Source organism: Acipenser ruthenus, chromosome 19 (genome assembly GCF_902713425.1).
Source record: "Acipenser ruthenus chromosome 19, fAciRut3.2 maternal haplotype, whole genome shotgun sequence".
Lineage (NCBI taxonomy): Eukaryota > Metazoa > Chordata > Actinopteri > Acipenseriformes > Acipenseridae > Acipenser > Acipenser ruthenus.
In genome coordinates this window covers 15,751,679-15,769,009 of record NC_081207.1, presented here as the reverse complement: position 1 = coordinate 15,769,009, position 17,331 = coordinate 15,751,679, and the positions used below count along the sequence as shown (strand labels likewise).

The 17,331-nt window shown below is 37.6% G+C and overlaps 1 protein-coding gene across 1 annotated transcript in view; it reads right to left on the bottom strand.

Annotated features, from left to right (window-relative positions):
- Positions 1-17,081, bottom strand: part of LOC117424336 (1-phosphatidylinositol 4,5-bisphosphate phosphodiesterase gamma-2-like) — a 71,642-nt gene extending 54,561 nt beyond the window's left edge. The window contains exons 1-11 of the mRNA XM_034040577.3: positions 16,800-17,081; positions 12,876-13,110; positions 12,245-12,391; positions 11,486-11,579; positions 11,305-11,349; positions 6,160-6,232; positions 5,618-5,698; positions 3,670-3,704; positions 2,811-2,877; positions 2,128-2,232; positions 311-429 (exon numbers count right to left, since the gene is read on the bottom strand). Of these exons, the coding sequence (XP_033896468.3) occupies positions 311-429; positions 2,128-2,232; positions 2,811-2,877; positions 3,670-3,704; positions 5,618-5,698; positions 6,160-6,232; positions 11,305-11,349; positions 11,486-11,579; positions 12,245-12,391; positions 12,876-13,095 (986 nt within the window). The 5' untranslated portion in view covers positions 13,096-13,110; positions 16,800-17,081. The remainder of the gene's footprint in view (positions 1-310; positions 430-2,127; positions 2,233-2,810; positions 2,878-3,669; positions 3,705-5,617; positions 5,699-6,159; positions 6,233-11,304; positions 11,350-11,485; positions 11,580-12,244; positions 12,392-12,875; positions 13,111-16,799) is intronic.
- Between the last annotated feature and the right edge of the window lie 250 nt (positions 17,082-17,331).

Genomic DNA, 17,331 nt, shown 5'->3' with positions numbered 1-17,331 from the left:
TGTTTCATGGGTTGTGTACCTTGAATCAAGTGCATTTTTTAAAGCATCAACTGTAAAAGACCTTGAAAAATATGAAATGTCCAATTGAACAAGTAATTAGATCAATTATGTGAGAGCTTAAGTTGGAATGAAAACCAGAAGGCCCTGTGACCCTAGAGGACTGGAGTTTGACACCCCTGATCTAAATTATGATCATCAGGTTTCAAAACACTTTTGTAGTAAAGCCATTCTTCTTCCTCATACTAAACCTGACATTTCATCATAAGCCAAGCAGTATATAAAAATAAAACAATTAAGAAAAGTGCCTCACGTGTTATGGGAAGAGTTAATCCAATAATCACAAAGAGGATAACACATGTCTTCTTCCCGATACTCAGTGACCTTTGTGTCCCAGATGGAGTTTTCTTTTGAGAACAGATAATTGAGGAACTGAAACACAGGTTGATTGACATGCTGATTATAGCAACAGAAAGCTGAAATACTCTGCTAAGTTAACTTTAGAAATCATTACTATATGGGACCTAAGCCAATTGACAATTAGCTGGGGGGAAAAAGCCTGTTAGGAAATCTTCATCCTTAACTTCAAAACTCTTAATCAGAACGCTACAATAAAACTGCAAGAATAAGTGAAGCAGACAAATGTTTTGGCTAGTGCCTCTATCAGTGAACTGTAGATGTTGGTAGTTTTAGATCACTTTGGGAGGGTTGGGTTAGCCCCTCCCTGTGAGAGTTATGTGTAAACAGCACCCATCACGATTTGTCTGCTAATGCTGCCTGGCTCTTTAAGACCATCTGCCTCATGGAAATGCGAAGTTGCTGTGCTGAGAACCATCCTGTGGAATGCGTTAGGTTCATTCACCCATTAAAGAGTAAGTAGCGGGGTAATGAAAAATATAGCGTTACACTGTTTAAATAATGTACCTGTAATTTTTCTTTTCATTGTTAATTAACATCATGACTTTTTACACTTATAACTTTAAAGTCAGTTTCAAAGCATTTTTCAAAATGTCCGCTCCAGTGCACTGATAGTGAAATGATTATTGCCCACATTGTCAAACAGGTAACACAGCGATAACGATCCATGATGTGGAACGGAACAGAAAAGCCAGAGCACTTGTTGTTTTATCACTCTTCCTTCAGTGACAGATTACAAACCCCAGTGTGCTAGAGTGGCCATTTTGAAACAGACTTTAAAGTTATAAGTGTAAAAGTTGCCAAGATGTTAACAATGAAAAGAAAAATGACAGGTACGTGTGGCAGTGTAACCCCGCCTTGTGCGTATTGTTTGTTTATATGTTGCATGTAGTGTGTTAAATGTTGGTGTACAGTCATTGGTACACGGGATATAAATGGGTCTGTGCAGCATGTGTGATAAAATGTATATTTGTATTTAGCCATGAGGGTTGCACATCACTTCACATGCTGATTAAAATGTAATACTATGTGAGCACGGGGAAGGACACGTAATTAATGCAGTTGTACCAAGATTCTAATTGAATGATTGATTAGCAATCGAGTCTCGGTACAACTGCATAAAAGACGCACATTGGCACTCAGTCGGGGTTGGGTGTACAGAGAGGAGGTACGGGGAGATAGAGAGGAGAAGCTAAACATAACAATTGCTATTCGTTCAGCACGATACTTGTTTGTCCATTTCGTCCCGTTTGTGTTTGTTTACTGTTTTGTTTGGCCCTTGAGCCCGTTTGTTTTGTGTGTGTGTTTTGTTTAACTCTTTTATTTTCATTATTATTTAATAAAGAAACCGAGCGCTTTCGCGTCTCGGTTTTAACCCGCAGCTGCTGTGTGTCTGTGTTTCTGGTCTGTGACATCACCACACCTCACAACTGCAAGCCATCCTGCCACAGTACGTTATATAAACAGTTGTAGTAGCACGTGGGGGCGGATGTATAACGCAATATTTTTCGGGACCACGCTACTTACTCTTTAAGGGTTTCTATACACGTGCCATTGCAGAGAGAGCAAAACGGACGGTCCTAACCCTAAACCTTTTCCCCAGCTAAAAGTTAATTGAATTAGGCCTTTAGCATCACTTCTTTATACCATATACATATCAAAAATAGTTTTTGTTCAATGTTATGCTCATAAGCCTGTGCTGAACTAATGTACCTGGGTGTCAGTGAATTCAGGATCTTTTCTTTTCTCCTTGCTGTTACCATCAATAAACATTTGCATCAACTCCTTCACCCACTGCAAGTCTGCAGCACTGTCATCCTTTAAAAAATAAATCAGAATGGTAGCATTTTTTAATAGGTTTACCACAGTATTTTTGCACAATATCCTTCCTATTGTTTCCCCATGGCTAATCTATGTTTTTCCCATAGTTTACCGTGGTTTGTCATGTCTGCAATGATTACCTGTACTTTACAGTGCTTTATTACACTTTGTTATGCTTTAATAAACTTTTACATGGGCATGAGTGTTTGTTTCAATTTGTTGTAATTCCTGATATGGTATAGTAAATTATAATGACTATTAATGTTAATTTCATTTCAGCTACACCTAGAAACCTTCACCTCTATAACAACAGAATGCTGTTTTCAAGACCTATGAGCTGTTTTTTTTTTTCATTTTCTGAGGCTGAGCTGACCTGTAAAAAGAATGTTCTACTTCATAAATAGATATATAGCTTAGCATATAAAATAAATGCTTTTGTCTAATCATGACCATTTAAATGTATAGTGCAACATATGCCAAAGCTTCTCAAAGCCCTTGCAAATATAATACAACCCCTACACTGAAGCCTATTATCATTCTTAAAGTCCTATGTATTATACAATAAAGAAATATACCTTTTGTTCACAGAGGAGAAATTTCTGAAAATGTTCAAGATCTACAACTGAAAATCCAGGCGATTTTCTAAGAGAGAGCAGACCACAAATTACTTTTTTTTATTTGCACATCGTTAAAGAGTGTGTAGCTTCACATGTCATTTTTAGTGGGTCTTGCAGAATCAAAAGGGCACACTGTCATGTGATTTGGATGGAATGAGGAAGGCTATTCAGTCCCAGCACTTAGGATTCCTCAGACAAGCTCAAAGCCAGGTAAAGGCAGATATAGGATAAAAAGATAAAATAGGTCTCAAAGTGATTGTAAATAATAAAAAGAAAACCAATAATAAAGTGTGTTGGCAGTGTTGAAATTGATACACTGTTACAGTTCTGGTGGCCCGATTTTATCTCCAATTTAAAATGTCTAACTACGGTCCCCCATAACAGCTCAGGAGAACTGAAGGTGGGTGGGAGTCCTCTGATCTCAAGACCAAGACAGGAGATGGACAGCAGACGTCTGTCCACTACCGGGCTATGGATGACAAAGGCCAGTCTTGCAGGTGTCCACTTGCGCTCACTAAGGCACAAACTTGCGCTCCCCTGACTGTGTTAATCACCCTTCACAACACACAGCTGTGCCTTTACCAAGTGAGCCACTCAAGGACACCTTTTTTGCTTAACATCAATCAAACCATTATAGTAGTAACTGCATTTCCAGTCTACATGTGATTTATTAAAGTACATTCTTAAAAAAAAAAAAAAAAAACTTTCATGTATAATGTTGCTGACTACTGGCAGTCTTTTGGGGTCCTCGGTGTGTTAACTCTTTGGAACTGGAAAGTGGGAAAGGGATGTGCATCAGAACATAAACATTCCTTACCTTCTATAAAGTAAAAAGTCCTTTTCTTCAAGAATCTGAAAATAATAAATCAAAAACAATAATCAAGCAGTAATAGAGGAAGATAAACACATGGCAGGCAGGCACATAGCACCTGAAGTGTAGTAACAATACACTATTAGTTACATTGGGATTCATAAGTCAACCATGGGTGCTTGATAGGGTTCATATCACAAAGTCATATGACAGTCGCTGAACTTCATGTATTATCAGGCTACTCATATCTTTAAGGAATGTTTTAAGGACTCTTTTTGTAAGGACAGTATGAACATAGTTTACAGTAAAAGGCATTGAAAAATTAGAATAAACTAATATATCCTCTCTCAAACAGCTGAAAAGGGTTTAAAACAGCCCATAATAAAACATTCCTTAAAACTTTATCAAACCACTAATAAACCACTTCATTGACATAGCGGTCACCAACAGTTTCCTTCTCTTCCAAGAGTCGCACAAAAAAATTAGGGAACAGCTGGTTTTGAAAGATGCAAAAAATATTCTCATCTTCATTTTAGAGAAAATCTTTGCCTGCAGCTAGTGGGAATAGGTATAGATGACGATGTACTGCTATACGAGCCAACAGCCAAATGAAGTCATCCTCCCTCATCGTTCCATATGTTACACGTTCCTGGCTACCTAAAGAAGCATAAGAACTGCTGGCTTTGTTCCCGAACAGCTCAAATAGAACATAAGACGTTTGTTGCATGCTTCACTCCTGAATGCAACGGGAAAAACGTTATGTATGATTCGTGAATGGCCTTGCTTCTAAATTTGGCAGTCTCCGGGTGCTGATAAACATCGCAGCACTAATACATAGTCAAAAAAGACAGCAGCAGATGGACTGGGTTGAAAAGGAATGGACAGCCAAGATAAGTTAGCTGGGCTTGTCGATGAAACACCTGAGACAGTAGGTATTGTTTTTTTTATTTTCTTTGCAGGTATGGTAAGATGCTATATAAAATAGTTTCTATAAATGTTTAGTTATACTGTTAATTTGTCCCACAGTTCATTTTTGACAGTTAATAAATTGACAGGTAATAAATTACAAAACTTTAAATAGAAACTACTTCTAATAAAAAACAACTTAATTTCCTCTTGTTTTTTTCATACATTACCATGATAAAAGGTTTTACATAACATTTGGCAATGTACTTTGTGATATTTTGCTTAGTCTGTACTACTTTCATAAAATAGCTGACAGTTCTGAAAATAGGGACGTTTTGGGGAATTTTGGCATACAGACCATGGCTCGGATACAATCTTGTAGCTCCTCAATAGTAGAAGATATTTGAAATCAGATTTTTTATTTGAAATCTAACATGGAAAGGGGTCGAAATCAAGTTTTAAAAAATATTATTTATTATTATACATTTTTCAATTATTTTTTTAGGTCGTGCTGTTTATATATAGGAGGCTCTGTGGTCCAGTGGTTAAAGAAATGGGCTTATAACCAGGAGGTCCCCTGTTTAAATCCCACCTCAGCCACTGACTCATTGTGTGACCCTGAGCAAGTCACTTAACCTCCTTGTGCTCCATCTTTCGGGTGAGACGCACTTGTAAGTGACTCTGCAGCTGATGCATAGTTCACACACCCTAGTCTCTGTAAGTTGTCTTGGATAAAGGCATCTACTAAATAAACAAATAATAAATATATAAAAAAAACATATAATACATTCCACGATAAAATACGTTATATCATTGCAAACAGCTACTAAAGGCCTTACTATAGATATATTGGGTTTTAATTTTTGATGTAAGGTTGCCAAACTACAAGTGCTAAACACAAAGTGGTCATATTCAAGCCCAAATATGGTCATTCTACCTAGGCGTTCAGTAAATATGGACCGTTATTTCAATTTCAAAACATCAATGCCATTTCTACATAACTGATACTATGTTAGTATACCTAAAGTAAGAAAAGAAAGGGAATTACTTGTTTCTGGCTCTCGTACATCAGCTTGTTGTATGCATTGTGCAGCGTCTCAAGATTTAGACACTTGGATGCTTCCAAATCCTTCAAGTGAAAAATATTATCAGTCAGACATAATCAGACATACCCTTATGAAAGTTTCCCCATAGTAAAATCATAGCAAAGTGCAAAAATGCATTGTGAAAGCATGGTAACGCATAAGTAAGCATTGTGAAGTCAAGATAGGTATAGTAAAGCATATTAAAAAACATGGCAAACTATGGTAAACTAAATGGTATGGTAAATGCATAGTACATTGTAACCATGGAAAAAGCATGGGAATACCATGCACAAATACAGTGGTAAACCTTTATAAGAGAAACCTTATTCCATCTATGCTACCTGAAGATGGCGGAACCTTGTGACTGCATGAGTGGTTATGGCCTAACAAGTAACATTTTTTAAGTTGTTATTTTATGAACAGTCTGATTCTGTGTCCAAGTCCACACTAGAGTCCAAATCCATAATCCGTTGATGTCCCATCCATTGTTATAGCTAAATTGTACCTTTAGAAACTTCATACTGGGCACTTTAAAGTTTGCTTCAGTCAGAATGGCTTTAAACTCCTTCAAGGTGATGCTGCAAGAGGGAAAAAAGACACCTGTCGTAACTTTCAGAATCACATGACATAAGACAACCCTGGATTTACCTCATTTATCAACCATGGGGTTTCCATGTGAGTTTTTTTTTTTTAACTCGAGACATTTACACAAGAAAAATATCTTGTGTAAAATGTTTATTTGGGTTTCCGTTCGCTCAGTTTATTTAACTTGAGTAAACCGGGCTTTTCACCCGAGGTCATGCAAATTAATGGGAAAGGTGGGGGTTGATATGTAAATTAGCTATGCGTAAAGTACTCATGCTGTTTTTGAAGATTTGTGGCAAAGTGCCCCGCCCCTGTGTGCATTTGTGTGTTCTGTGTATGTGTTGTATGTTGCGTGTGTTAATGTTGGTGTATAGTCATTGGTACACGGGATATAAACGGGTCTGTGTTTCACGTGTATTTAAAAAGTGTAGATTTGTATGTAGGCACGAGGAGGGCACATAACACTTCACGTGCTGGTTTAATGTAATATGTGAGCACGGGGTTGCACAGAATTAATTCACGTGCTGGGATTCAAGGAAATAATTAATTAGTAATTGAATCCCAGCACAACAGTATAAATAGGCACATTTTTAGTCACTCGTGGTTAGGTGTTCAGAGAGTGGAGAACGGGTGAGAGAGAAGGAGTAAAATCGTAAGCGTAAATATAATAAGTGTTTTGTTTGTTCTCACCGTGTTTGTCTGTCCGTGCACCGTTTGTTTAGTGTTAGTCGTTTTGTATGTCTGTTTATTTTGGCTCCAGTGCCGTGTCCTGTGTTTTTGTGCTGTTTTGAACCCTTTTATTTGTTAATAAACGCTGAGTGCAGCCATTGCACTCAGCTCATCATCACCACCGTCTCTGTCTGTGTTTGAATTCCTTTCTGGTCTGACGCAACCCACTCCGGCCGTCTTTGTGACAAGATTACTAGTGGCATTTTGTGAAAATGCGGTTTCTATGCACAGATAACTGGTACACGAGTGAATCTAAGCTGCTGTAATAAAGCAAAATACCTTGTGCCTGGTTGGTTAATAATAGTGTTTTACTGCTCTTGCCCAAATTGTTTTTCAAATGTCATTAGCGTGATGTCATGTCGTTAGAAGTGAATACTGTTTCAACTAATTGATCTTACAACTCATTAATTAAAAATGAAAATGAGTATAAAATGAAACTGACCAACAGGTATTGCAAATCACCATGGCTAAAAACCGTTATATCCCTTTCATTCAGGCAATACATTCTGAATGGCTGACAGCTGCTGAGGAAGCATTCAACACAACGCTATTGGGCACTTGAAAGGGAGGTGGCAGATACTGATGAAATGGACTGAAGTGCATTAGTACGTTCCCAAAATTGCCACTGCCTGCTGTATCCTGCACAAAATCTTATCAACAACAAAATGAGGTGTTCAGGAATCAGGCTGCCCGTGAGACACACGGGGAAGGTTACCAGTGCTGCCAAGACTCACGAGAAAACAAAGCATCACTGCCTTTCTAAACAAGCCCAAAACAAGCACAACCCATGTTAGAGTATCTGTGGTTATACAAAATCCAACCCGCAAAACTGGGATGATTACCTCAGCCGCCAGTTTCAATTGGACAGCAGCAATCTGAGGAGAATCGTGCTGTCAGAGATTCTCTCCTTTCTTGTAAATTGTGTTGGATTTACTGTTGTGTTAAATATTAATGATGCAGACGAATAAAACACAATCAGTACGTTAATTTGCAATTTTATTTGGTCAGTTCTGAGAGGGCATCAACTTGGATGTTGTTGTGCTGTTTTGGGCAATCGAGCTGGCTTATGACATCCAGTTCACAAACTATATTTATTAACGTGGAGGGCAGACACGTGTTGTCTTTAGACATAGCTGGGATCAAAAAAGGACACAAATTATTTTAATTAGACATTTAAGCAGCTCACTTGCTCTTCGTGTTTAACTTTAGCATAGTTTTTACAGCAAAGGTATTCTCAAACAGCTGCTTTAATACTATAACAAGGTGTCACAAAGACGGCCAGAGTGGGTTGCGTCAGACCAGAAAGGAATTCAAACACAGACGTTTGTTGTGATGAGCCGAGTACAATGGTGACACTCAGCGTTTATTAACAAATAAAAGGTTTGAACAATGGAATACAAAACAGGACACGGCACTTGACGCCAAAATAAACAGACAGAAAAAACGACTAAACACTTAACAAACGGTGCACGGAGACAAACAAACACGGTGAGTACAAAACACTTATAATTATTATTATCACTTATTTTAACTCCTTTCTCTCTCACCCGTTCTCCTCTTCCGAACACCCAACCCCCACTGAGTGCTACGTGTCTCTATATATACTGTTGTGCTGGGATTCAATTACTAATTAATTATTCACTTGAATCCCAGCACGTGAATTAATTCTGTGCAACCCCGTGCTCACATATTACATTTAACCAGCACGTGAAGTGATTTGTGCCCTCCTCGTGCCTAAATACAAATCTACACTTTTTAAATACACGTGAAACACAGACCCGTTTATATCCCGTGTACCAATCTATACACCAACATTAACACGCACGCAACACACAACACATAACACACAAATGCACACAGGGGCGGGGCACATTGCCACACAAGGGCACAACACAGATCATGGTAAGTGGTTTTAAACAGAACTGTAAACCCACAAGAGATATACAAGGGAAGAGAAGTAATGTTAAAACTTTACAATGCATTAGTAAGACCTCATCTAGAATATTGTGTTCAGTTCTGGTCACCTCGCTACAAAAAGGATATTGCTGCTCTAGAAAGAGTGCAAAGAAGAGCGACCAGAATTATTCTGGGTTTAAAAGGCATGTCATATGCAGACAGGCTAAAAGAATTGAATCTATTCAGTCTTGAACAAAGAAGACTACGCGGTGATCTGATTCAAGCATTCAAAATTCTAAAAGGTATTGACAATGTCGACCCAGGGGACTTTTTCAACCTGAAAAAATAAACAAGGACCAGGGGTCACAAATGGAGATTAGATAAAGGGACATTCAGAACAGAAAATAGGAGGCACTTTTTTTACACAGAGAATTGTGAGGGTCTGGAACCAACTCCCCAGTAATGTTTTTGAAGCTGACACCCTGAGATCCTTCAAGAAACTGCTTGATGAGATTCTGGGATCAATAAGCTACTAACAACCAAACAAGCAAGATGGGCCGAATGGCCTCCTCTCGTTTGTAAACTTTCTTATGTTCTTATGTAAATTGACCCACATAGAACCCCCATGAATGTCTAAATTTCCCCTCGTCCGTATCATCTCCAACTAAGACAGTGCTTGTGTTTCAGTTTGAAGCTTTCTTTTAGACCATTTAATCTGAGACCATCTACCGTGTTAAACAAGGAGGGACAAAACAGTGTATCAACTCATTAGATCAGGGATAGGTAACCCTGGTCCTGGAGTGCCACAGACACTTCTGGTTTTTGTTTTACCCAAGCCTTAACTGATTCAATGATTGTCTTAATTGGACAGAATTACGATGTGTTCCAGGTATTTGGCGATTGATGATTAAGAGATACCTACAAAACCTGCAGGATGATGGGCCTCCAGGACCAGGGTTGCCTACCCCTGCATTAGATTACCAGAAGGCTTTGGGGGACATGTATCAAGCGTTTGCGACGATGCTAAGGCCATAACGCCCAGTTTACGATGCCCTTAAAATTGCCCTGTATGTATCATGACACTTTTGGCAAGTTAAGGCTGTGTTAGCACTGCCAAAATGCGCTATGTTGTTCATTAGCCATGCATTTTAAGGGGTGTATTATTATTATTATTATTATTTATTTCTTAGCAGAAACCTTAATTATATGCATGTGCAAACTGTAGGTGGGGCTCATTTGTAAATGAAGTCTATGATATTAAAATGAGATTTATGAAGTGGCAGAACAGCAGTGCCAGCCCAAAAGGGTCCACAATTAAGACCGATTTTCAAAAAACCAAACAACCACATTTTCTATTTAAATTATATTCTACTGTAAGTTGCCTAAAATGTGTTATTATTGATAGTTCATCAAGAACATCAGCCAAAAACCAAGGCTGAAACAGTTAGCCTTTAGTTTTGTAAACCATTAAAACTTATGTTGACATACCGTTTAAAATGACCGTGTATTCAGCCTATGGCATTGAGTCAGACCGTGTACAGCAACTGTAGCGCTGATTCTACTTGATAAAATTATGAAATCAACAGGTGAGGTGAAGAGTACACTCATGTAAAATACTGTAAGGGAAATAAATTGCATATATTTCATGGTAGGCAGTCAAATACATGAATCTGTGATATCGTGAATTTTCAGGGGCATTTCTTATGACGGAGAGTAACCTTCCTGAACAACCCAGGGACAGAGGGAGAGTACTGAGAGAAGAGGGGATTATAGGGTCTGCATTACTCTTTCTGATCTCCCTGAGGATGAAATTATAGCTCGATACCATCTATTTCATTATGTATAATTGTTTGTATTGGTCGTATAATAAACTTGGTTCATTATATCCTTTTCATTACAATTGTTTGTATTGGTCGTATAATAAACTTGGTTCATTGTATCCTTTTCATTATGTATATTTGGTTGTATCTGTCATATAATAATAATATAATATAAAGTCAAGACACTTAGTTAACACGGGTCATTGCCTCTCCAAATGACCTTGATATTGTTCAATTGAGGTAGCTCATTTGGAAGGGAGGCACTATTTTTCAGATTAGTTTGTTAGCCTGTGTTACCGGAGCCCATTTTGAGGTTCAGAACACCGGCGCAGTGGAATGTTCACATTTAAATGTGGCAGCTTATGCCGTTGCTCATTCATTTTGGGCCAGTTAATACATTCAGGATGGGGTAAATTGTGTGCTGTGGCAGAGCGCTACTTTACACTCTGCGTTGCTCAATCTTGATACATGTCCCCCTTTGTCTTCTCCTCCACTTATGGCTCAAGAGTCTCTAGTTAGACAGCCCTGTCTTAGGTTAAACGGTACATTAAAAAAGAGAATAAATGAATAACTCCTATAATCTAAAATCAGTGGCACTGAAAGAAAAAAAAAATCTTAACCTGGTACTGTAAGTGTCTATTGAATACATCTGTTTTTTCAGCCATCTGGAAAAAAATGTAGAGAAATAATGTTAGAGAAAACATCCCACAAAACGTGAAAACGTAAGATTTTTTTGTCCCAATAATGGCCCAGTTTAAACACTGATTTTTTTTTTAAATACAGCAATACAGAACTATATACCTTTTTACAATTTGAGGTGTAGGTTCCCTCAAAGTCTCCTCCTTCAGTTTTTCCAAAGCAGTTATCCACTTTTCTGCAGTCTCCTTTGTATCAACTGTGAAGATCAAAACAAACGCTGGTTATAGTCAGAAGGGTTACAGCTTTGCCCTACACATCCAGCAACAGCTACAGTTTCTAAATACACACAAGGCCTCGGACTTGCTTTAACTACTGTTATACTATTTTCGTACACTTTTTGTGTAAAATGTTTTGAATGAACCCTTAGAAAAGTTTTACACTGTTAATTTGCACTGTCATTTTTAATATGCTTTACCGTGGCTTTTTGGGCTTTACAATGCTTACATAAGCTTTACCATACTTTCACTATGCTTTATTCCACTTTGCTATGCTTTTACAGTGATAAACTTTTATAAAGGACACATCTGTAAAAGTAGAAGAAACATTCTTATTTATGTATGTATTTAACCTTTATTTAATCAGAAAAGTCCCATTGAGATCAAAATCTCCTTTCAAGGTGGCATATATTACACAACAATTAAAATAAAATAAAAAAATTAAATTCAAAAAACACAACCAATATAAACTATTTAATCAAATCAGAAAAACATTTATTTTGTTTGAACTCCTTTAAAGGCATCACGACAGTAAGTTTCAGTTGTTCTTGAAGTTTATTATAAAATCATGGAACCTTAGGAACTGAGAAACTATAGAACAGCCTGCGATCTAATACTAATAAGATAATAAGATAATATGTCTTACCTGAAAGGCTTAAGGTCTTGAGAACAAACTCAGATCCATACAATATCGTGAAGCAATTCCCATCTGCCACAGACAGCTCTTGTTTTAAACAGTTAAAGTCCTTTGAATTCTTCCCCCGTCGGATTTCTTGAATTTCTCTGATATCCACTTTAATAAGAAATCAAATATAGTGTAATGAATTGGCATCTCAGCCCACTGAATTGAATGGAAAGGTAGGTGCTGGACACAAACCTCAAACCATAGGCTTCAAAGATGAACATCTTACCATTCAACTAAAAGAGCAAGCTCTGTAGTCGAGAGGGAAGTGTGTGTCTTGTGATGATGTCAGTATTATTAACTCATCAGCCACTAGTAGAGTGATTACGATAGCTCCAGTCACCTCCTAAACTACCTCCGCACTGCATTATTAAGTAGTCTAGATGCAGAGGTATTTCAATTAGTACATTAAAATGCATATTTCTCAAAGCCGAACCTATTAGTTTAAGGAACATGTTGTCCAATGTAAGGCAATTACCATTTATGTCAAAAGGTAATATGTTCCATACAATGTGAACGCTACAATACCCTTTTAAACTGTAAATGGCATGGGACAAGTGCTTGCTTAGAATATAGATTTAAAATGTTGACTTACCCACTCCTTCAAACTTGTTTGCTTTAGATAGCCATACAATCCATCTGGTCTCCATGATCACCTTGACAGTCATTACAGTCCTTAGCACTTTCTTTGGCTTGTAAACACTCATTAAATGGCCCGTCTCTGGGTACTTGTAAACACGCATTAAATGGCCCATCTCTAGGTACTTCACTGTAGAAGGATCTAATGAATACGTGGAGCTCAGTGAACAAGCCATTGTGAATAGGAAAGCCTGCGAGAAAAAAAAAGACAAAATGACTAATCTATCTGGCATAAAGTGTTATTTTTGAATCGGTGTCTGAAAACTGAACTGAGGTTGGTTGGCTTCTTATTCTGCCAGCTTGTTATTCATGACAATGTTGTTATATTCAAACATTTCTATACACACAGTCTCCGAAAATCAAAATCTTTTGTCAACAAATACTAGATCAATAAAGCAATAAAAGGTATATCTTTTTAAGTGAAAGTATAAAGGGGATTCTCTACAAGACTTATGCTTGGCCCAAAACAAAACTTGTTGTCAAAACAGACTGTACACACGGCACAAGTAAAACATTGAAATCACAGACTAAGCTAATTGCTCCTCAATCGTTAAATGAATCATCACCTGTGGAAGGGTGGGGGAATTCACTGACACGGGAGACAGAAGATTTTATTTGGAAACACCGCTCAGGTGCCCAGATTTATTTATTTTTCTTATTAATTGTTTTATTTACTTTAGCCCGCAGAGGGCGCTGTTGCCCGTGGTCTGGATACTGCCGACAGTAAACCAGGACCACGGGGTTACCAACACAGGTATCCAACTCCGTGCACCTTCAAGTGCTCAAAAGTAATAATGAAAACAGAAGGCGAAAGAAAAAGGGAAAATAAAACACAGTAATAAAACTACAAACAAACGTGCTGCTTATGCAATGCCCCCACTGCCGCTAAGCCGGTCAGCACGGGTCTCTGTCCTACAATCCGCTGTGCTTATACACTGGGGTTGGCCAGGGTTCCCCGTATATCTATACACGTCCCCTCGGGTAGGTAATTATTTCTTTTATTTTGTAAATTATTTTTACGTAAGTCTGTCCCCTCAGTCGGGCTCGCCTGCTCCTTATTTCACACCGGCCTCCTCTGCCAGCAACACTGTACTTCCCCCAACACGGCCACCCGAGCACATAACCAAGCCAGATTTTATGGGCCGAGCAGTCTCCCAAGGCCCGCCCCTCTGCCACTCAGAGAGAGGGAAAGCACACACACACTCTTCCCCACCTCTCCGTGTCATCGCCATGGACGACAGGCGGATCCCAAGAGACTGCTGCCCTCTACCTGCAGTAATACGGATGTGCCAGACAGTCAGTCCAGATCTCCCCTGTTACATCACAACTAGTTTTTTATTAAACCCCTTTACCTGATGAAGGGACCTGTGTGCTTTGAAAGCTTATATTTTTAACTTTTGTTGGTCCAATAATTTATTTTATGTTTAAATGATAAATCTGCACTTTATTACACCCCTTTACCTGATGAAGGGACCTGTGTGCTTTGATAGCTTATGTTTTTAACTTGTGTTGGTCCAATAATTTATTTTATGTTTAAATGATAAATCTGCACTTTATTATAGAAACTCTTTATAATCAAATTAAAACATGGTATATGTTTAAACATGTAACATTATAAATAAACCTATTCTAAACTGTCCTTTATTCATTTGAATAAATATTGTGAAAGATGAAAATTGTAGCATGCACGGGGGAAGGGAGCCGGCTCTTTCGTACAGCGGTATCGGCGCTATGCTTTAGTACGAGAGGTCCCAGGTTCGGGTTCGAGCCCACCCTCCGCCTGTGTGTGTGAATTGCCTCACCCTGCGTGATGCGCCTGCTTGCGGGAACCAGGATCGCTACAATATGCACTGAGTGGAAATCATTTTTGAAACACTTTAATTTTAGTAAATAAAATATTTTGCAAAAACTAAACAGACGTTTTTATCAAACCTTTATATTAGGTACCTTTATACTTGATTTTTTTTTAAATGCAGTTATTTTTCTTGGTCATCAAACAAGAAAGAAGTGCATGTCTCTTATTATTCCCATTCATAAATACCTGAACAGGAATCACTTGTGAGTAAAACCAGTACAACGTGCACAAAACATAATTCTTAAATCCTAATTTCTGAACACTGTGTAACTAAAACTTCAAACCGTTACCTCTCACGCTGAACTGTCATGCACAAAAAAACACGAATGCGCACAATACAGAAGAAAACAGCCTTGCATAAGTTACTTTTATCGCCACTCCTCTGTACAACCATACAACTTGCAAAATCACATTCAGTTGGCTGGCAACATTCCCCCCTCCCAAAAAAAAAAAAAAAAAATTCGCGGAGCGCAGCTGCGCCACTTAATCAAAAGAACATTTCTGAAACTAAATCCATCTGCAGCGAAATTTGAATCAGTCAAAAAAAACAGTTATTATTATTATTATTATTATTATTATTATTATTATTATTATTATTATTATTATTATTATTATCCAACAAGATATATTCTAGAGTTATTTTAAGACGACTGTGAACGAGCCAGTAATCAATAAAATGTATTATATTTTAATAAATAAATTACCGGTATGTAAGATTTAACAGTTTGATTAATAACTTGATTTACTAAATATTGAAACATACATCAAAGTACTCAATATTTAAAATGTTAATAGGTAATTAATCACAAACACGTATTCACCCAGGCATCAATTGGATTTTTAAATGAATGTTGTCAAGTACAAAAGTTAGTATGAAAACGTTTCTATCAAAGAAAAAAAAAACATTCCACCACCTCGAAACTGAGCCCGCGGTACAAATGCATTCAAACTCCTGTAGCTGCCTTTTTTCTTTATACTTTGCAAAACGTATTCTTTGGTAACGGCTTCTACATATTGTAATTTTATTAACACACTAAACACACTTTTTACATCTGCCAGCAGAGCGATCACATGACCAGCAGAGCGCTCTCGCTCTACATCCAGCCTACAGGTAGGCAATCTGGAAGCTCTGATTTGTGAATTTCTGCTTTGATTGATAGCCCGCTAATACTGCCTTGCTACACTTTATTTTTCTACAGTTACAGCTGCCGCCAACGCCTGCTTTTCGCCTGGGACTGTGTCGCCGCGGACCACAGTTTGGGAACCCCTGTATTAACCAATAAAAACACCATTTCATTTTAAATTGTTACATTTTTCTAGGGTACCTTTAAACTGGTATTTCCAAAGTTTGTCAATATGATAACTTGAACACTTGTGTCCCAATCATCTTCTTAAACATGCCTTTATATAAAACTTTCTTCTCATTAAAGAGTTTGAATTTTTACAGTTTTTGTAACAATACCTCAAACCTTTGTGTGAAATATTCTGAAAATGTTGTGTGCCACATTCAGACAAAAATAACTTAATTTTCTAAAATAATAAAGCAAAAATAAATATTTCAAATGTGTTTATCTATTTAAACCATGTACATGATTTAAATACATGATTAAAACCTTTCAGATCTTAAAAGGAGCTGACCTAGTTAACCCAAACCATTACTTTAAGCGCAGTACAGAAACCAGGTGGAAATGTGGACTAGACTTAAGACAAAGGGAAGGAGACACTTTGCAGAGTGGTGTATAAAACATGGGCTACCTAGTCATGTTGTTGACGCAGAAACACTTGGATCCTTTAAGACCCAACTTGACAAAGTTCTGAGATCAATCAGTTACTAGAAAGCGAACGAGCGCTGATGGGCTGAATTACTTCCTCTTGTTCAAACATTTTCTTATGTTCCTATGTAAACTAATTAGCCATCAATACATTTTAAACATTCTAATCGGATTAACTATTATCTGTCCAAGACAAAATAATTGTATGTACAAAATAAAATAAACTAAACATTTCAATTTGTTGAATTCTTACCTTTTCTGTACTTGCACAGCATCAACTTGAAACCAAATCCTTCTATACTGTACAAAGTGAAGAGATTGTGACAAGCAGGCATGTAGACTAAAGACTCATATGAAACAGGAAGGAGTTTAGACAGCTGATATATTGAGGTCAGGGGAAGGCCTACTGTAGTGCTAAAGCACACAATTCACAGAATGTTATCTTTAATTGGGGATACTACAAAAACAGCAGTCTTGTGCATAGTATATGTTGGCTGGGTGAAGAAGCCAGCACTTAGAACAAAAACATTTTGATGCATCAGCTGGTCCCGGCTTGTATATTCCATCAATTTGAACTGAATCCTGCCTGCCACGTTGAACTTCGTAAATATATTTTTTTCACAGACTATTCAGCCTAACTTGTATTTCGCAATGTTTGCAACTTGTGATGTGTGTAGCGTTATCTTGTTGTTGACACTTTTTAAAATGTATTTGAAGAAACTGTTAGTACATTATCAATCCACACATCAGTTGCAACCCGAAGTAGCTGGCTGACTCCCACAACT